This window comes from Apodemus sylvaticus, chromosome X (genome assembly GCF_947179515.1).
Source record: "Apodemus sylvaticus chromosome X, mApoSyl1.1, whole genome shotgun sequence".
Lineage (NCBI taxonomy): Eukaryota > Metazoa > Chordata > Mammalia > Rodentia > Muridae > Apodemus > Apodemus sylvaticus.
Genome location: NC_067495.1, coordinates 150856177 through 150878440, shown reverse-complemented (window position 1 = coordinate 150878440; position 22264 = coordinate 150856177). Strand labels below are relative to the sequence as shown.

Below are 22264 nucleotides of genomic sequence, written 5' to 3'. Positions count from 1 at the left end.
GCATGCAGAAGAATGCGAATTGATCCATCCTTGTCTCCTTGTACTAAGCTCAAATCCAAATGGATCAAGGACCTCCACATAAAGCCAGACACTCTGAAGCTAATAGAAAAAAAACTGGGGAAGACCCTTGAGGACATCGGTACAGGGAGAAAGTTTCTGAACAGAACACCAATAGCGTATGCTCTAAGAGCAAGAATTGACAAATGGGACCTCATAAAATTACAAAGTTTCTGTACGGCAAAGGACACCATAAAGAGGAAAAATTGGCAACCAACAAATTTGGAAAAGTTCTTCACCAATCCTACATCAGATAGAGGGCTAATATCCAATATATATAAAGAACTCAAGAAGTTAGACTCCAGAAAACCAAACAACCCTATTAAAAAATCGGGTACAGAGTTAAACAAGAATTCTCACCTGAAGAACTTCGGATGGCTGAGAAGCATCTTAAAAAATGCTCAACTTCATTAGTCATTAGGGAAATGCAAATCAAAACAACCCTGAGATTTCACCTTATACCAGTCAGAATGGCTAAGATTAAAAATTCAGGAGACAGCAGGTGTTGGCGAGGATGTGGAGAAAGAGGAACACTCCTTCACTGCTGGTGGGGTTGCAAATTGGTACAACCACTCTGTAAATCAGTCTGGCAGTTCCTCCTAAAACTGGGCACCTCACTTCCAGAAGATCCTGCTATACCACTCCTGGGTATATACCCAGAGGATTCCCCAGTATGTAATAAGGATACATGCTCTACTATGTTCATAGCAGCCCTATTTATAATTGCCAGATGCTGGAAAGAACCCAGATATCCCTCAACAGAAGAGTGGATGCAAAAAATGTGGTATATCTACACAATGGAGTACTATTCAGCCATTAGAAACAATGAATTCATGAAATTCTTAAGCAAATGGATGGAGCTAGAGAACATCATACTACGTGAGGTAACCCAGACTCAAAAGGTGAATCATGGTATGCACTCACTAATAAGTGGATATTAACCTAGAAAACTGGAATACCCAAAACATAATCCACACATTAAATGAGGTATAAGAAGAAAGGAGGAGTGGCCCCTTGTTCTGGAAAGACTCAGTGAAGCAGTATTCGGCAAAACCAGAACGGGGAAGTGGGAAGGGGTGGGTGAGAGGACAGGGGGAGAGAAGGGGGCTTATGGGACTTTCGGGGAGTGGGGGGCTTGAAAAGGGGAAATCATTTGAAATGTAAATAAAAAAATATCGAATAAAAAAACAATAAATTGTCTTTCTGGTAATAGAGGTTCTTTTTCTTTTTTAATAAAGGAAATGGGTTCTTTTTTTTTCTTTACTTTTTATTTTTAAGGTGACTTATTTATTTCATATATGTGAATATATAAAATAAATATATTTTATATATGTCTCATTCTCTTCAGACACACAAGAAGAGGGCATCAGATCCCATTACAGATGGTTTTGAGCCACCATGTGATTGCTGGGAATTGGACTCAGTACCTCTGGAAGATAAGCTAATGATCTTAACCACTGAGCCATCTCTCCAGCCCCCTAGAAGTTTTTTATATATTGGTGTGATGCTGCATGCCCTTAGTCCCAGCACTCGGGAGGCAGAAGGTGACAGAGCCGTGGGTCTGAGGCCAGCCTGGTCTACAGAGTGAATTTCAGGACAGCTAAGGCTGTACAGAGAAACCTTTTCTCAAAACAAACAAAACAAAACAAAACAAATACCCAAAACAACGAAAACCAACCAAACAAAACCAAATCTAATCAAAAGTGTGTCTTGGATTTTTTTCTCTGTCTCTTTTCACAGTTGACATTTCATTTTGTCATTTCTTTTGCTGTACAGAAGCTTTTTCTTCTGTGATATGCACTTAACCTTGGCTTTGACCTACTTAGCAAATAGTTCTTAGAATACATTGTTTTAGCTTTTGTACAATCATAGTTCTCAGAGAGACATTTTAAAACCTAAGAAAGTTCATGATGGTGAGAGAGGGGGGGGGAGGGAGAGAGAGGGAGAGAGGAGTATACTCCAAATGATGCTTTCTTTTCCCCTCCTAGTTTCTTGGTCATAGTAGGTTTTAAAAGCTAAAGATACAGAGGCTAGAGAGATTACTCAGGGTTGTTTACAGACTGATCTTATAAAGGCATTTTCTCAATTAAGTATCCCTCCTCTCAGATGACTCTAGTGTCAAATTGACATAAAATTATCTAACAATATACATATTACATTTGTTTATTTTATTTAATGTGTGGGAATGTTTTTCCTGCACATAAATCTGTGCACTATGTGCAGAACTTATGCCTTTGAAATCAGAAGAGGCATCATATCCCCCTGAAACTGGAATTACAGGTGGCTGTGTGCTGCCATGTAGGTGTTAGAAACTGAACCCAGGTTATCTATAAGAGCAGCAAGTGCTGTTAACTACTGAGCATCAATCCAGCCCCTAGCTCCTTAAATCAAGAATTTGAGGTCATCTTTGGCTACATAGTGATTTTGAGTCTAGCTTGGCCTCTATGAGACCCTCCAGCTCTCTCTCTCAAAAAACTTTAGAATGGCTGAGCTTGAAAAAAATGAACAACTGGTCTAAAATCTTTATGTTAAATTTCCTCTGCAGGCTTGGCGCAAGCGCTGGTTTGTCCTCAGGCGGGGCCACATGAGTGGCAATCCTGATGTCTTAGAGTACTACCGCAACAAGCACTCCAGCAAGCCCATCCGTGTGATAGACCTCAGCGAATGCACTGTGTGGAAGCATGCAGGCCCTGGTTTCATTAGGAAGGAATTTCAGAACAATTTTGTGTTCATTGTCAAGACCACTTCCCGTACATTCTACCTAGTAGCCAAGACTGAGGAAGAAATGCAGGTGTGGGTACAAAACATCAGTCAAGTTTGCAATTTCAGTCATCTGGAAGATGGTGCAGGTAAGAGCAGGGTTTGAACTCCTGTGAACAAAAGGATGGTCCACGATAGTTTGCTGGTATTGGAAAGCTACTGCAAATAAGTGATGCAAGGTGTCTGCCTCAGTTGAAGGTATTTTGGCAATCTAATGTATAACACCAGAGCTACTACTACTAAATCCAATACAACACTAGAAAGCACTGTCTTTCACCTGGTAGTAAGATTTAAGTCCAAATGTGGAAAGGCAAAATCTGCCTATACACATAATATTGGAGATCTCTGCTGATAACCTGGATGCTTGCTCTGAATCACTGATGTATATATATATATATATGTACATACATACATATATATGTATGTATGTACATATATATATATATATATATATATATATATATATATATAAAGAACCTTGACTAATACACACACACACACACAGAGAGAGAGAGAGAGAGAGAGAGAGAGAGAGAGAGAGAGAGAGAGAGAGAGAGAGAGAGAGATTTTATTAGAGGGGCTTATAAGTGTTATTCAGCTAGTCCAACAGTGTCTCATGATTGAAAGCCCAACAATCAGATAGTTGTTCAACTAATGAGGATGTATGTCTCAGTTGGTCTGCAGTGTATATAAGAATCCTATATACACTGTTCTAATACACTGAAATATGTTCTAATACCAGCAAAAGAATGCCTTAACAATAGAATAGATGAACTTGGCAGCCAGAGTGAGGACAAGCATACAAAAAGCAAAAGTTCCCTCTTTTTGTGTGCTTTTATGTGGGCTGCTACCAGAAGGTGTGGCCAGGATTCAGGGTGTGCTATTTTACCTCTAATGATCCAATCACCCTTCACAGGCATGCCCAGTCATTTGGGTTATAGTTGATTTCATATGTAGTCAGTTTGGCAACTAAGATTAGTCACCATAGAGGCCAATTATGCCATATTCTGATAGAATAGGGAATTTTGAATTTGGTTTCTTTTAGCTTCTGTTTTTAGTAGACAGAAATTGTGTTCTAATCTTGGCACATTCTTCAACATTTCAATAACTCTTTTACTCTTTATACCATCTACCAAGGAAATATCCACATTATAACACCAGGTGACAATGGAGAGTCAGGGTTGCATCTCTAAGGCAAACATGCATGTGTGCTTCCATTTCTTTTTATGACCTAGCGGAGCTTATTAATTGATATTATTTAGTAACATTGCTGAGCTTTAAAACCACTCAAATAAAAGGAAATGAAGTGACAGCAAGTACTTTGTCTTTGGTACAACAGATAGAATTTGCAAAGTAGTGCTATATCCATCAAGCCTAGAGCCTAATGTCAAGCAAACCCAACAAACCTCCTTGACCATCTCTTCCAGTGTTATTTGCTGCTGACTCTTCACTACCCTAATTCCTACATTCAGCAAAACTTTTACATATATATTTTTCATGCATCCTGTTATAATTCACTCCCTCTTTCATTTCTCATCCAGAAATTGTAAACACACACACACACACACACACACACACACACACACACACACACACACACCTGTGGCTCAGAAGGAACTGGAATAAACAATCAGGAAGAAACCAAACTTCCGCACAACTCCTTTTATTCCCTCAGTTTTTAGGAGACTGTAAAGACCAAGTCCTTTTTTCATCTTAAATCCATGTTATAAAGGTTTTCTTGCAGTTTTCTATATGCACTAGCCCAGCCCTCTTTATTTACAAGAGATAGATTTCAAACCTTATTTATGTATGTATGTATGTATGTATGTATGTATGTACACTATAGCTGTCTTCAGACACTTTTTTTCCCTTTATTCTTCGGCCCCCTGCTTGCTTGCTGTAGCTGTCTTCAGACACCCCAGAAGAGGCCATCAGATCTCATTATGGAGTGTGTTTTCTGGGATTTGAACTCACAACTTTTGGAAGAGCGGTTGGTGCTCTTAACTACTGAGTCATCTCTCCAGCCCAGATTTCAAAATTCCAAGTAGATGCCTGAAGCCTCAAATAGTACCAAAGTCTATTTTTAATGATATATCATTTTTTCTACATAAGGACATACAAATTTAATGCTTTTCCATCTTATATAAGTATTTATCATATATTATGACAGTCATCAGAAACTTTTGTAGTTTGAAATGGGACAGCAGGATTAGTACATATTTCTTTTTCCTTCACAATTTCATGAATAGAAGACTCATTTTTTTAATTGGGTATTTTATTTATTTGCATTTTAAATGTTATCCCCTTTACTGGTTTCCCCTCTGCAAACTCCCTATCCTATCACCCCTTACTCTGATTCTATGAGGGTGCTCCAACCCACCAACCCACTACCACCTCACCACCCTAGCAGAAGGCTCATTCTTATGATAATCCTGCAACCTTAGTATAAGATTGTTTTCTTATTAAGTGAAAATATGTCACCTGTTTGTATTAACAGAAGCACTTTATGACTTTTATTTTACATAATTCAATTGCTGGGATTACTACTCTTACACATTGAGTGGTGCCATGACAACTTGATAACAAAGAGAGCTGTTACATGCCTGATAGACTGTGGATATGCTGGACAAAGAGAAGATTAAAATCCCAGGCAGCACATGGTGGATGGCACAAAAGTTTATCATACTATACATAATGCCTCACAATTTAAAACTTATGACTTCCAGGGATAGAGAGATGGCTCAGTGGTGAAAAGTGCACACTGCTCTGGCAGATAACCTGGTTTTGGTTTCCATCACCCACATTAGGCAACTCACAACTTACTGTAACTCCATATCCAAGGGATCCAAAGCCCTTTTCTGGCCATCACAGTCACTGCATATATACACACACTTATATAACTATGAACACACACACACACACACACACACACACAAAATCTATTTTAAAACATGCTACTTCTATATTTGTGAAATTTGCCATTTTATATTTTTAGACCAAGCTTGATTTCAGGTAAATAAAACTACAGAAAAGGAAAGTAGAGTAAGAAGGGACAACTCTACAGTATTTGCTTCTGTCTCTGACAGCTACAGGCTAGTGAATATTGTATCTTTCCTATGAATTTGTCTTATTACATATTGGCTCTGTGGTAGATGTGCTATTGTCATCACTATGTTATATACAGGGGACATGTGAAGGAAACATAATAGCTAGAACCCAGACAAGACCTTAGGAAACTCAGTGTCACTTTGACTGAGGAACCCTGCATTGAAAACTGTTGTCAGGATATAATATCTGAGAGAAGAATTTTTAAAAATGATACACAAAAAAAGAAAAATATAAAAGCAAGCTTTTCATTGGCTTTTATGATCTGGAGTTCTTATTAGTTTTTAATTCTCATTAATTTTTGACCTCTGTTCTTAGGCTTTGGTGAGATTAGTTTTCCTGAGAAACAGAGGGTTACCCAGCCATCAAAACACACTGTTCCTTTATTTCTCCTTATATATAACAATTATTAACACTACTGTATTTATGTGTTGCTTATGTGATTCCTCTGGTATAGTGTGAACTCAAGTAAAGACAGGGTCTTTGTTTCAGCTACATCATCAGAGTTAGAAAGGTTCTAGTCGTATACATACATGCACTAATAGAATTTCTACATAAACATGAATATACATACAATTTATGCATACACAATGTTAGGCTTTTTGGTGCAGTGACAAAAAACAAAGGGGGCAGATTTATTTTAGCTGATTGTTTCAGTCCACTATTGCTTGGCTCCTTTGTTTGTAGGCCTATTGCTGTCAGCCTATTGTGAGGCAGATGGTCATAGCTACAAAAATATGTGCTTATCACAGTTGCTCACTTCATAGTAGCCAGAAGCAAGGGGAATGAATGCCTATACTTGTGGGGCTTCTTTGTTCTCTTTTTGTTTCATCCAAGATCATAGTCCATTGGATGATGTACACACTTCTCTCCCCTTAATCATCTGTGAACATTCCTATCCTCACAGAACAGTGCTTGAATAACTTTTAAGTCATTTTTTTAGTCCAGTCAAATTGATAAGATAGTCATCATCTTTGTCTATCTGATACCTTATCAAGTTCCCTTAAAATATACTTAAACTGCAAATAAAGACATCAACATGATTGTAATTCTACCTAACATGCTATAACTATCCTGTACAAAACGAAAAACGTACAAATTCTTTTCCCAAAAAATCAACAAATTCAGTGTTACTCAAAAATCCAAGTACAAAATCATATCTGGAGACTAGAAGCAATCTCTTGTTTGTTAGTCCCTCTAAAATCTAACTATTTACATACTCCCAACATAAAATGGCACAGACTAAACATTCCAATTTCAAAAGGTAGGGATGGAGGCATAAGAAGAGATGGGACCCAAGAAAAGCCAAGACCCAGCAGAACAAGTTTTACATCATATAATTTCATGTTCTTTAGCTGGAGCATAGAACACTATGATGTGGGCTCCTCAGGGTTTGGAGAGCCATGCCCTTCCAGTCTTGTTAGCTACTACTTCATATGGTTTCCTCCCTAGGCTAGCTCCATTTGCTCCCAGTGCCTTTCCTTAGAAGACATTATATGGTCAGGCAGTGGTGGAGCACATCTTTAATCCCAGTACTCAGGAAGCAGAGGCAGGTAAATCTCTGTGAGTTTGAGGCCAGCCTGGTCTACAAAGTGAGTTCAGAATATTCAAGGCTATACAAATAAGCCCTGCCTCAAAACAAAACAAAATAAAGCAAACAAAGATGTTTCATGTTCTTGACATTTCCAGCTTCTTGAATTCTCCCTTGTATCTTTAGCTTCATTCAAACAGCTTTATATAATGCTCTCTCATAGACTCCTCCCAAATAATCGGATCCTGGTACACATTGTCTTGTTGTTTCCTTTAAAATCTAAAAGAACATCCTCAAGACTCCAAGACTCTTAGATTCAGTATCCTCGTAAAACCAGCATCTTGTGAATGACGCTAGTGTCTGCCATGAGTTCATGGGTGTTAGCTAGTCCTTCTTGAAACATGGCTACAGGAAACATCCAAATACCCATGCTACTGAACTTGGGTAGTTTTGTTGAAGCAAGGCATCCTGTGATTAGGGTACCATGACAACACTCTCTTCTCAAAGGAGAGTTTTTCAAGTGGGTTTATACTTTAACACTTTATCCTTGCAATGGCTAGGGACACACTGATTCTCCAGGTATCATCAACAAAGCTTTCCTATTTTTTTCTGGTGCAAAGTGCTTCACATTATTAGTATTGTTGTCACTGGTACACATTTTGAGATTGAGTCCAGAGCCTTGATTTTGGTAGGCATGCACTTTATCACTGTGCTTTATACTCAGTCCACTTAACTTCTTTTAGAAAAGATTTATTTATTTATTTATTTATTTATTTATTTATTTATTCATTTATTTATTTATTGTATATGAGTACACTATAGCTGTCTTCAGACATACCAGAAGAAGGCGTCAGATCCCATTACAGATGGTTGTGTGCCACCATGTCATTGCTGTTTGAACTCAGGACTTCTGGAAGAGCTCTTAACTGCTAAGCCATCATCTCTTCAGCCCCATTTAACTTCTTTTTTTTTAATATTTTTATTTTCTATATTCTTTGTTTACATTCCAAATGATTTCCCCTTTCCCGGATCCCCCCTCCCCATATTCCCATAAACCTTCTTCTCTCCATCCCTTCTCCAATCACCTCCCTCCTTTTTCTCTGTCCTTATATTCCCCTCCCATGCTAGATCAATCCTTTCCAGGATCAGGACCCTCTCCATACTTCTTCATGGGAGTCATTTGTTATGCGATTTGTGCCTTGGGTATTCAGGGCTTCTGGGCTAATTAATATCCACTTATCAGAGATTGCATCCCATGTGTATTCTTTTGTGATTGGGTTACCTCACTTAGGATGATATTTTCCAGATCAAACCGTTTGCCTAAGAATTTCATGAATTCATTGTTTCTAATTGCTGAGTAGTATTCCATTGTATAAATATACCACATTTTCTGTATCCATTCCTCCTTTGAGGGGCATCTGGGTTCTTTCCAGCTTCTGGCTATTATAAATAAGGCTGCTATGAACATAATGGAGCATGTGTCTTTATTGCATGCTGGGGAATCCTTTGGGTATATGCCCAGGAGAGGTATAGCAGGGTCCTCTGGAAGTCTCATGTACAGTTTTCTGAGGAACCACAGTGGTTGTACCATCTTACAGCCCCACCAGCAGTGTAGAAGTGTTCCTCTTTCTCCGCATCCTCGCCAACACCTGCTGTCTCCTGAGTTTTTGACCTTAGCCATTCTGACTGGTGTGAGGTGAAATCTCAGGGTTGTTTTGATCTGCATTTCCCTAATGACTAATGATGTTGAGCACTTCTTAAGGTGCCTCTCGGCCATCCGAAGTTCTTCAGGTGAAAAATCTTTGTTAAGATCTGTACCCCACTTTCGGGGAGTGGGGGGCTAGAAAAGGGGAAATCATTTGAAATGTAAATAAAAAATTATATCGAATAAAAAAAAGATCTGTACCCCATTTTTAATAGGGTTATTTGGTTCCCTGGGGTCTAACTTCTTGAGTTCTTTGTATATATTGGATATTAGCCCTCTATCAGATGTGGGGTTGGTGAAGATCCTTAACTGCTGAGCCATCATCTCTTCATCCCCATTTAACTTCTTTTTAATGATGCTAATCTTTTTAGAAATCATGACTTCTTTTTTGTTTGATTTGTTTTGTTTTTCTACACAGAGTTTCTCTGTGTAACAGTCCTGTCTGTCCTGGAACTTGATCTGTAGTCTAGGCAGGCCTTACACTCATAGATATGCCTGCTTCTGCCTCCCAAGTACTGAGAATAAAGGTATGTGCTGCTGCCACCACCACCCAGCAATCATGATTTTGAAAGTTTCTACCACCTCCAAATAATGCCACCAAATTGTCAATTCCTTAGTAGATTAATCCTTTCTTAGTGAGAGTCTACATGATCCACTCAATGATTCAATTCATTAGTCAGTGTCAAAGCCTTCACCACATGAACCTTGCAGAGGGTGATACATCATATCCAAATCATAATATTTATATACATGAATGTATATGTAAGTATATGTAGACTGTTATACATAAATAATAAGCACACATATATATGTTTGTTGAGTGAATAATACAAGGCTGCTGCTGAGGACTGTTAAGCTATTGAACTGTAGGTTTTAAGCCAAGAATGCTTGGGGGTTTTATGGTTGTTGTTGTTGTTGTTGTTTATGTATGTATGTATGTATGTGTGTGTGTTGACCTTTAATTGATCCAACACCTCATTCACCCTTGGAACATTGGTCTTCTTTCTCAGATATTGTTTATAGCATGAGGAAATGGTTGCCTCCACCCATCCAAATACCAGCTGTGATTTGGCATCTTCTATTTGGTTTTTGGATGCTATTTGAAAAACTTTGAATGTTATAGCCATTCTTTAAATACTAACTTGGGAAATGATTTTTCCAGCAGATTCTATGGAGAGTCTCTCTCACATGCCCTCCTCCCTCCAGCCATCCCCTGCCAGTTCATTTCATACTGTCCATGTTGCCAACTCTGCCTTGCGAAAAGATGACCGAAACACTAATACTGTATACACTGAGGAAACCAGAAGTAAGCCAGAGTTTCTCTTTCGTCCTGATTATCTGATTCTGTCCAACTGTGAGACTGGAAGACTACACCATGCCAGGTATGCTTACTTTTGAGACTCAACTGGGCCTTTTAGCATGTTTTACTTTGTTCACAGAGCCCATATTCCCTTTTGCAAAGTCTTTGAGATGTGCTCAAAACACATAGCCGAATACATCTGTTTAGCAAGAGTAATTTCTAGTAGATGGGTCTAGTCATCTCTTTCTTACTACTGCCAAGGACAATGGTGGATGATTATTAATATCACTATTAAAGATGAAGTAGTATACTAAATAAAATAAGTTATGGGTTTCAACATTGTGGCTTTCATTTCTTTTTTTAAAAGTCTTTTTTTGTTTTAAGATTTATTTATTTTATGTATGTGAGTACACTGTCGCTGTCTTCAGACACACCAAAAGAGGGCATCAGATCCCATTACAGATGGTTGTGAGTCACCATGTGGTTGCTGGGAATTGAACTCAGGACCTCTGGAAGAGCAGTCAGTGCTCTTAACCACTGAGACATCTCTCTAGCCTGTGGCTTTCATTTTTAACCTTGCATTTTCATACTCATTTTGTGCCATATAGGATGAAAAGCCCAGCAAACTTTTTTTCTGCACTAAGAAGTTGGTATAACTGTGGGTTGTAGAAAGAATAAGTCTCTATAAGTAGAACAAAATGTGGCATATGACAACTTATAATGAGGTACATGTGGATTTTGAGTGTGGATGTCTACATATCTATCCAATTTATTTGTTTTTTTCCTTCAGTCTTCCCACCAGATGTGATAGCTGGTCAAATTCAAACCACTCATTGGCACAGACTTCATTTGATGATGTATTTCTTGATGGTCTACAGCCATTTACCTCTAATAATTTTGTCCCTCCTTTGCACCATGGGAAAGTATCTCAGGAATTTCCTTCCATAAGGCCCCAGGCTTCTTTAATCTGGAATAGAGAAATCAATGGCCCATCCAGGAACCGTGTGTCTTCTTCACCATTGCTGGAATCTCCCTTAAATACCAAAGTTCATCTAGAAGGAAAGCAAGTTTCCTTACCCAGTAGGGTAAAAGAACTAAACATTATGTCTAACACTCCACCTCCTCGTCCCCCTAAACCAAGTTATCTCTCTGAACATCGCCAAGATCAGCCCCTGTTGACTGGGAACAGCAGTAACAAGAAGACAGGGTGCACTATGGTGCCAAGAAGAATCTCTCTCTCTGGGTTAGACCATGTGGGGTCCTGGAAAGGTAAGTGTTGGGTGCTAATATTCAGGCACAAGATTAGGGGCAAAAACTATCCTTTACAACTCCTTATCACACTTTGTGTCCACGTGGTAACATTCTTTGTTGAAACCAGTTCAGTCTCCTAATGAGGCTAAGTGTATGATGAGAACACACAAATCTCTCTTGTTCCTAGGTACCTGTGCTTTCCTTTTGAGCCTAGCCACCAAGAAAGATTCATAGATTGCTACAAATACTGTAAAGGGCCAGAGCCTTTGCCCATTGTGAGTCCTTTCCCAGGTTGTAATCTGCTCATCAGAGACTGAGCTGCTGATTTTTGTTTGGAGTCACCTGAGGACATATTTTAGCGAGAGTCTAGAAGGTCATATGGTTTTGCTTCAGCTCGATCCCATTTTCTTCTCTGCCTTTCACCTGCATAATGATCCTGGAGATCATAGCTCCTATTTCTTATCAATTTTGTTAGTTTCATTCAGCATACCAATTCACACATTCTTTTTATATCCTGATTGGCTATATGTAATTCTCACCTAGCCTCATTAATTTTGTCTACTGGCGTACTTTCCAATTTGAATGACTTGCAGTTTTGCATATAGTACCATTGTCTACCACTCTTTGCCCTTCCACTCCAGTTCTCTGAAGCCTTCAAAGGCTGATTGACAAGTATCCTCACTGGATTTTTAGTAAACATTTTATTGCCTCTTTGGGCATTCTCATATTTTTCCATGAGCTCATCAGTCTAAGCATCATATTCTTTTCTTTTATGATACCCTATGGGTCTTAGACAGACACAAAACCCCCTTAATTCTCTTTCCTTCCCTCCTTCCAAATACAATCACACACTATTATTTACTAAGACCATATATCAAAGGAGCTTACTAAAACTGTAAGGAAGGCAAATTGGCTTTCAGATCTCTCTGAGCAATCAAATATGTCTCTAGGGACTGGAAACAAAGTCACATGTTTCTTCCTTCAGACAACCCCAGTGAAATAGGAGTATTCTGGCTGAACAATGGTTCATAATGCATGGGAATAGTGAGAAAAGTATGGGCAAATAAAAGTTAGTAAGCAAAATTAGGAAACTGAAATGAATAAAGCTAATAGAATAATAGAATATGACAATGAATTGAAAGTGTTGAGACAAACATAAAACAGCCAGGTTGTGTTATTTTCACACAATGACAGACAAGGCTAAAATTGGTGAAAATAGAGACAGTGAGGAGTAGAAACAAACTGAGTTGGAGAAAGCAGAGGAAATCTGTAGAGTTGAACACTACCTTCCCATTGCCATCTACCTGGATGCGGGGTTTGTGTGTGGAGGCAGCACTGGGAAAGGATCATTTTGTCCATCTGGATGTTCATCCTGTCATGGAGCTGCCTGCATTGGGAAAGTTGTCCTGTTCCCTCTGTCATAAAGGAAACCCATGTGTATAAGGGTCTCAGTCTGAGCTCTGCTTCCTATCCTCAGCTTACACAAGTACTACCTTTTTTTGAAAACCAGTGAATCTTTCTGTCTTGATAGAAGTCAGAAATGTTTTCACTTCCTGTTATTTATATGCAATCTATAAGGATGAACACAGATTATTTAGCACACTCAATGTCCATGTCTTACAAGAGATGCTCAGAACTGCTTATATTGTATAGCTAAAAGTTTAGACCTTTTGATTATGTTCGTGGCAACCACAGGCTAGTCCCCATTTTTATGAGTTAATCATTTTAGACTTAACATGTGAAGGCCATACAGTAGTTTTTCTTTATCTGCTTGCTTTCATTTGCTATGTCTTTGCAAATGAAAAGATTTTCTATTTTTATGGCTGAATGACTTTCCACTGTGTACATGTATATGTTACTGTGTGTATATATGATGCCATGCATGTGTGTATGTATATATTTGTATGAATATGTGTATGATACATTTTTCCTATCAGCCCCCCTATGTTTTGGGGGCTGATATGAGGCCCCTAAAACATATACAGCAGAGGACTCCTGGGTCTGGTCTCAGTGAGAGAAGAAGCACCTAACCCTGGAGAGACTTGAGGCCCGAGGGAGTGGGGAGGTCTGGTGGGGTGGGGGTGGGGGGTTGGGGTGGGGAGGATGTCCTCTTGGAGACTGGGGGGTTGGGGGAGGAGGTATGGGATGTAGAACAGTCAGAGGATGGACCAGGAGGGGGAAAAAGTTTGGACTGTAAAAAAAGTATTAAAGAATAAATAAAAAAGAAATTACAAAAAAAGGAAAAAAATAAATTATGATAAATCTCAAAATATTATGAGGCAAATTGCACAGGTAGTAGCTCACATTCAGTTTGTGTAACACGCTGTTAAGATGTTCTACTTATCAGCTATCCACAAGTTATCATACATATAGCTATCATAGTATTTCTTCAAGCATTTTGTTTTTGTTTTTGTTTTTGAGATGTGATTTCACCATGTAGCTCTGGTTGGCCTGGAACTCACTCTGTAGACCAGGCTGGCCTCGAACTCATAGAGATCCTCCTGCCTCTGTCTCCCTAGTGCTGGCATTAAAGGCATGCATCACTGCATTTTGTTTACTTATTTTTATATTTCCATTTTGCTAGATGAATGGTATCTCATGTCTATAAGTTTCAAAAATACCTATTTTCTACACATTCACACTCACAGGAGGTTACATTTTTAGAAACAAACATAGTAATTCTGCTGGTAAATGAGGGAAAAATACAGGCCTATCCTATCATGCTTTAATTGTAATAAACAAATATAAATGTCAATTAAATTTAACTTTATTTTGGTTTGGTTAACTTTAATTATAGTTTGTTTTTTTTCTATTTTTAAATTTGATTTGTATATTTTAGAATTATCCAAATGTATCCCTGTGAGGGATATATGCACATAAATGCTGTTGAAAGTGTAGACCAGAAGAGGCATGAGGTCATTTGGAGGTAGAGTTAGAGGTGGTTATGTGATGCCTAATGTGAATGCTGGCAACTAAGTTGGGTCCTCTGTAAGAAGAATATGCACTCCTAACTGCTGAGCAACCTGCTCAACGCTTAGTCTGCTTTAATGTAACTTCATTGATTATAAGGAATACTCCTCTGAAGAACAATACACATGGATGTTTCCTTTGTTTTGCATGATGATCTGTCCATGAGTTTCTTTCCCAAACTGAATAATGCCATGATGTTTTTGGAACTCCAGAACTATAAGATATACTTTTTTTTTTTTTTTTTTGCAAAGTACGCAGTACTTAGTTATAAAAAGACAAACCACAGATAGTTAATTTTTAAGTCCATTATATTTAAAATATTTTCTTAATGCCTCACCTCAAACAATTTTAACTTCATAGTCTATTTAACATAATGTAACGTAGAACTTAATCTGCCAACAAAGCTATCTAATACTGGTTATATTCCATGGGTAAATGTTTAGAAAACTTGGGATTATTTTACCTCTTAAAAATAATTTTTTAAGTTCAATTTACCATGATGGGTATTATATGGTTTTATTCTACTTTGTTTAAAATATCAAATCTATAACAATTAAAAAATTTTTGAATAAAATAGTTAGTATAAAAATTAGATACTTGCTTTTTTATTACGAGTTTTTGAGTTCCTTATCATATAGTGTCATGTATTTACTATTTTATATTTATTGTTTGTCAAAGACATTTTATTTGGATCTATTTTCATTTTTCTATATACCAACTGCTAGTTAGACCAGCACCATTTATCGAATATGCTTTCTTTTTCCATTGTACATTTTTGTTTTCTTTGTCAAAGATCAAGTGTCCATAGGGTGTGGTTTTAATTCTGAATCTTCAATTCTATTCTATTGATCAATCTGTCTGTTTCTGTACCAACCAACACCATGCAGTTTTTATCACTATTACTCTGTAATACAGCTTGAGGTCAGGGATTGTGATTCCTCCAGAAGTTCTTTTATTGTTAATAATTGTTTTCACTATCCTGGGTTCTTTGTTTTTCCATGTCTTTGAAGAAGTGTGTTGGAATTTTGATGGGGATTTCACTGAATCTGTAGATTGCTTTTGGTAGGATGGCCATTTTTACTATGTTAATTCTACCAATCCATGAGCATTGGGATATCTCTTTATTTTTCTGAGGTCTTCTGTATTTTTTTTCTGTCCACATCAACTTTATATAAAAACTATTCATCTGCACACACCAACTTTTTCTATTTTTTCTCATTAACCTTTTATTTTTAACTTAGTATTTACAATAAGAAGAAAAGTTCATCATTAAAAAATACCATAGTTGTCAATTTTTAAAATGAGATTTATCTTTTAAAGTATTACCACTATATCCTGTAATTACATCCTTTATATACAAGAAGTATGTGCAAAGTGCTTTCAAACTATAAAGTAATTCTGATATATAAGATACAAATGATTGCCCATAAGAGTTAGTTACACTTGACTAATTGCAATGAATCACAACTGGCTACATTTTTGATTTGCATTTTATTTATATAAGAACAAGGCATCACTCTATCATACCAACTTCTTTTGTAATTTAAAACAAACACTCCATGTCTAAAGTTTTCCATAATAATTCAATTATTTGCCTCTTTTCCTTCCTTTTAAAAGGAAGATAGATTCAGGCTTTTTTAATCATAAGCAAAAACCAGTAGATCATTTAAGGAAGATCAACCAAGTTGTTCACACAATTTTAAATAAAGTTACAGTTTTAAAGAATTTCTTTGTAAAGTCTAGAACAAGCAAATTATGTTCTCACACTTTTTTTCAAAGAACAACCCTATATTCTGGAGATGGATTATTTCCCTCTTACTAAAAGTATTCAATATCTAATGCTAATGCCCCCAACATCATACAAATCAAGAACAAATTAAAATGTTTCATTATCCAAAGCTGGTCATAGTGGTACATGCCTGTGGTCCCAGAGACTGAAAAGTAGAGACAGGAACATCAGGTATTCAAGGTTATCTTTAGCTACATAGTGAACTGGAGGCTGGCATGAGCTACCAAGACTGTTTCAAAAGAAAAAGCAGAAAAGGATTTGCTTTAAATTTTTTAAATTAAATCTTCAAAATACAAAGTATATTACTGAGCACAGGTTTGGGAAAGTACACAAGAGAGATTATTTTTCAAATACAGTCTTCCAGGATCTAAATTAATCTTCCATTTGTTCTAATGGCTAGAAGGAACTTGTTTACATTAGTTAGGAATTCCTTAATCATGTGGACATAAAGAATTGTGGACTGAACGCACTTCTGATACCTTGTGAAGTATATCCCAAAGGAAATCTGAGGCACTAAAATGTTAGTAATCCAGATTTGCACAAAAAAGGATCTTCATGCTTTTGTTACCTTAGTAAAAACAGTATAAATAAGTTTTCATTTCATTACAAAGCACCCTATGAAGCAGACAGTAGATATATCCTCACTTAAAAGAAAAATGGTTACAAAGGATTGTGCATAGTTGAATTAAAATCTGATTAACCATCTCTAGAATTGGAACACATTTTTACACCTACATTAGGCCTATTCTTCACCATTTCCATCAAGTTAAGTCTGTTCAGTGAATCATTTGTAAACAGTAAACACAGTACAAGGATCACGATTTTCTGAGTTCCCCTGAGCAAGCCAGGGAAATCAAGCCACTAAATACAGCCCAGTCTTCTGTACAGACCACAAAGAATGTAGAGGATTCTTATTCTTCCATTGGCATTCTGCTATGTAGCTGACAGTTCAGTGACTGATACAATATTGATTTAACCTCATTTAAAAGCCACTCTTGTTTTTGCATTCTTTCTTGTGTTTAATTTAGAAAAGTAAAAAGTATAATTTTTTTCTCATAATTGTAGCTATGCCTTACAAAATCATTCTTATGAGAGAAAATCAGGTGAACAATTAATAACTTAAAGTTCTTCAAGCTCAAAAAAAGTAAGTCTATGGATGCTACTTTAAAATCTAGTTCGGGGCTCCCTGCTACCATCTTTGCTCCCAGATGGACAGGAAAGGCAGCTCCAGGTACACAGAAATATCCCGGAGTTTAACATCACTTGGAACACAGACTGCCAGGCTTCTGATTGCACCCAAGACCTGGGTAGCTTTGCAGGTCATCTGTGTGCCAGCCCTGTTGTGGGTCATTTTCCCTGCAGAGTAATCAGCACTTGTAGGGGCTCCTGCTGCCATCTTTGCTCACAGACAGACAGGACAGGCAACACCAGATACACAGAGACAATCCCAAGTATAACATTGCTTGGGGCAAGGCACACCAGGGCTTTAATGGAATCCAAGAGTAGGGCAGCCCATCAGCAATCTGTGCCAGGGGAAACCCAGTCATCCAGAGGAGCAGAAATAGCCTTACAGGCTCACAGAAGGTTCAAGCACCAGACAATGACAACAGGACCAACTAACGCCAGAGATAACAAGATGGCAAAAGGCAAACATAGGAACATTACTAACAGAAATCAAGGCAATATGGCAGCATCCAAGTCAATCCTCTGACAACAGCAAGTCCTGGATACCCCAACACACTAGAAAAACAAGATTTGGATTTAAAATCACTGGTCATGATGCTGTTAGAGGAACAGAAGAAGGACATAAATAAATCTCTTAAAGAAATACAGGAGAAAATGAAGCAAAAGGTAGAAGCCCTTACAAGGGAAACACAAAAATAATTTAAAGAAATTCAGGAGAATATGGGTCAACAGATAGAAGCCAATAAAGAGTAAATGCAAAAATCACTTAAAAAATACAGGAGAACTTGGGTCAATAGGCAGAAGTCATGAAAGAGGAAACACAAAAATCTCTTAAAGAATTACAGGAAAACACAAACAAGTGAAGGAACTGAGCAAAGCTATCCAGGATTTAAAAACAGAAGTAGAAACAACTAGGAATTCACAAAGGGAGACAACTTTGGAGCTAGAAAACTTAGGAAGAAATCAGGGGTCATAGATGCAAATATCAACAACATAATACAAGAGATAGGAGAAAGAATCTCAGATGCCAAAGATACCATAGAAACCATTGACTCAACAGTCAAAGAAAATGCAAAATGCAAAAAGCTTGTAACACAAAACATCCAGGAAATCCAGGACACAATAAGAACACCAAACCTAAGGGTTATAGGTATAGATGAGAGTGAAGATGTACAACTTAAAGGGCCAGCAAATATCTTCAACAAAATTATGGAAGAAAACTTCCCTAACCTAAAGAGTTGCCCATGAGCATACAAGAAGCCTACAGAACTCCAGACTGGACCTGAGCAGAAATACCTCCCATTAAATAATAATCAAAACCCCAAATGTACTAAACAAAGAAAGAATATTAAAGGCAGTAAGAGAAAAAGGCCAAGTAACATATAAAGGAAGACCTATCAGAATTACACCAGACTTCTCACCAGAGACCACAAAAGCTAGAGGATCCTGGGCAGATCTCATGCAGACTTTAAGAGAACACAAATGCCAGCTAAGACTACTATACCCAGCAAAACTCTCAATCACAATAGATGGAGAAATCAAGATATTCCATGACAAAACCAAATTTACACAATGTCTTTCCACAAACCCAGACCTACAAAGGATAATAGGTGGAAAACGCCAATACAAGGAGGGAAACTACACGTTGGAAAAAGCAAGATAGGAACCTTCTTTCATCAAATCCAAAAGAAGATAACCACTCAAACATAAAAATAACTTCAAAAATAACAGGAAGTAATAATCACTATTCCCTAATATCTCTTAACATCAATGAACTCAATTCCCCAATAAAAAGACATAGAGTAACAGACTGGATACATGAACAGGATCCTACACTTTGCTGCTTACAGGAAACACACCTCAGTGTCAAAGACAAACACTGCCTCAGAGTCAAAGACTGGAAAACAATTTTACAGGAAAATGGTCTCAGAAAACAAGCCAGAGTAGCAATTTTAATATCAGATAAAATTGACTTTCAACCTAAAGTCATCAAAAGGGGCACAGAAGGACACTTCTTACTGGTCAAAGGAAATATCCACCAAGAAGAACTTTCAATTCTGAACATCTATGCTCCAAATGCAATGGCACCCTCATTCATAAAAGAAATTTTACTAAAGCTCAAAGGACACATTGCACCTAACACAATAATTGTGGGTGACTTCAACACTCTACTCTTCTCAATGGACTGATCAGGAAAACAGAAACTAAACAGGGACACAGTGAAACTTTGGGCCAATTGTATTTAACATATATATATATATATATATATATATATATATATATATATATATATATATATATATAACATTTCATCCTAAAGCAAAAGAATATACCTTTTCCTCAGCACCTCATTGTACCTTCTCAAAAATCAACCATATAATTGGTCACAAGACAGACCTCAACAAATATAAGAAGATCGAACTAATCCCATGCCTCCTATCAGATCACTATGGAGTAAGAGTGGTCTTCAATAGCAACAAAAACAAAAGAAAGCCCACATACACATGAAAACTGAACAATAATCTACTCAATGATACTTGGTCAAGGAAGAAACAAAGAAATCAAAGACTTTCTAGAATTTAATGAAAATGAAGACACAACATACCCAAATCTATGGGACACAATGAAAGCAGTTTTAAGAGGAAAACTCATAGCCCTGAGTGCCTCCAAAAAGAAAATGGAGAGAGCATACACTAGCAGCTTAATGACACACCTTAAAGCCCTGGAGCAAAAAGAAGCTATTTCACCCAGGGGGAGTAGAAGTCAGCAAATCCTCAAACTCAGGGCTGAAATCAATCAAGTAGAAATAAAAGAGAACAATACAAGAATCAACAAAACCAGTAGCTGTTTCTTTGAGAAAATCAACAAGATAGATTAACCCTTAGCCAGACTAATCAGAGGGCACAGAGACAGCATCCAAATTAACAAAATTAGAAATGAATAGGGAGATATAACAACAGAAACTGAGGAAATTCGAAAAAAAATCAACAGATTCTACTACAAAAAACTATACTCAACACAACTGGAAAATCTGGAGGAAATGGACAATTTCCTAGACAGATACCAAATACCAAAATTAAATCAGGATCAAATAGATCATCTAACAGTCCCACAATCCCTAAAGAAATAGAAGGGGTCATAGAAAGCCTTCCAAAAAAAAAAAAAAAAAAAAAAAAAAAAAAAAAAAAAAAAAAAAAAGCACAGTACCGGATAGTTTTAGTGCAGAATTCTATCAGACCTTCAAAGAAAACCTAATATCAATACTCTTGAAACTATTCCACAAAATAGAAACACAAGAAACACTACCTAATTCGTTCTATGAAGCCACAATTATGCTGATACCAAAACCACACAAAGATCCAACAAAGAAAGAGAACTTCAGACCAATTTCCCTAATGAATATCGATGCAAAAATATTCAATAAAATTCTTGCCAACTGAATCCAAGAACACATCAAAAGCAACATCCACCATGATCAAGTAGGCTTCATTCCAGGGATGCACGGATGGCTCAATGTATGGAAATCCATCAATGCAATTCACTACATAAACAAACTCAAAGAAAAAAAACCACATGGTCATTTCATTAGATGCTGAAAAAGCTTTTGACAAAATTCAGCATCCTTTCATGCTAAAAGTCTTGGAAAGAACAGGAATTCAAGACCCATACCTAAACATAGTAAAAGCAATATACAGCAAACTGGTAGCCAACATCAAACTAAATGGAGAGAAACTTGAAGCATTCCCACTAAAATCAGGGACCAGTCAAGGCTTCCCTCTCTCTCCATATCTTTTCAATATACTTGAAGTTCTAGCTAGAGTAATTAGACAACAGAAGGAAGTCAAAGTGATAAAAATTGGAAAGGAAGAAGTCAAACTATCACTATTCGCATGTGATATGATAGTATACTTAAGTGACTCAATATACTCCACCAGAGAACTCCTACAGCTGATAAACAACTTCAGCAAAGTGGCTGGTTATAAAATCAACTCAAGCAAATCAGTAGCCTTTATATACTCAAAGGATAAGCAGGCTGAGAAAGAAGTAAGAAAAATGACACTCTTCACAATAGCCACAAAAAATATAAAGTATCTTGGTGTGACTCTAACCAAACAAGTGAAAGATTTGTATAACAAGAACTTCAGGTCTCTGAAGAAGGAAATTGAAGAAGACCTCAGAAAATGGAAAAATCTTTTATGCTCATGGATTGGCAGGATTAATGTAGTTAAAATGGCCATCTTGCCAAAAGCAATATACAGATTCAATTCAATCCTCATCAAAATCTTAACTCAGTTCTTTATAGATTTAGACAGAGCAATTCTCAAACTCATCTGGAATAGCAAAAAACCCAGGACAGCTAAAACAATTCTTAACAGTAAAAGAACTTCTGGGGGAACCAGTATCCCAGACCTCAATCAGTACTATAGAGCAATAGTGTTAAAAACTGCATGGTATTGGTACAATGACAGGCAGGTAGATCAATGGAATAGAATTGAAGACCCAGAAATGAATCCACACACTTACAGTCATTTGATCTTTGACAAAGGAGCTAAAACCATCCAGTGGAAAAAAGATACCCTTTTCAACAAATGATGCTAGTTCAACTGGAGG

The 22264-nt window shown here is 37.2% G+C and overlaps 1 protein-coding gene across 2 annotated transcripts in view; it reads left to right on the top strand.

The window, feature by feature from the left end:
• Positions 1-22264, top strand: part of Gab3 (GRB2 associated binding protein 3) — a 160855-nt gene that overhangs the window by 96916 nt on the left and 41675 nt on the right. Inside the window, exons 2-4 of one of the 2 annotated variants that reach the window (XM_052171179.1) lie at positions 2603-2906; positions 10324-10540; positions 11249-11727. In XM_052171179.1, the coding sequence (XP_052027139.1) occupies positions 2603-2906; positions 10324-10540; positions 11249-11727 (1000 nt within the window). Of the gene's footprint in view, positions 1-2602; positions 2907-10320; positions 10541-11248; positions 11728-22264 lie in introns of both variants that reach the window. The other variant, XM_052171178.1, reaches the window with a different exon arrangement.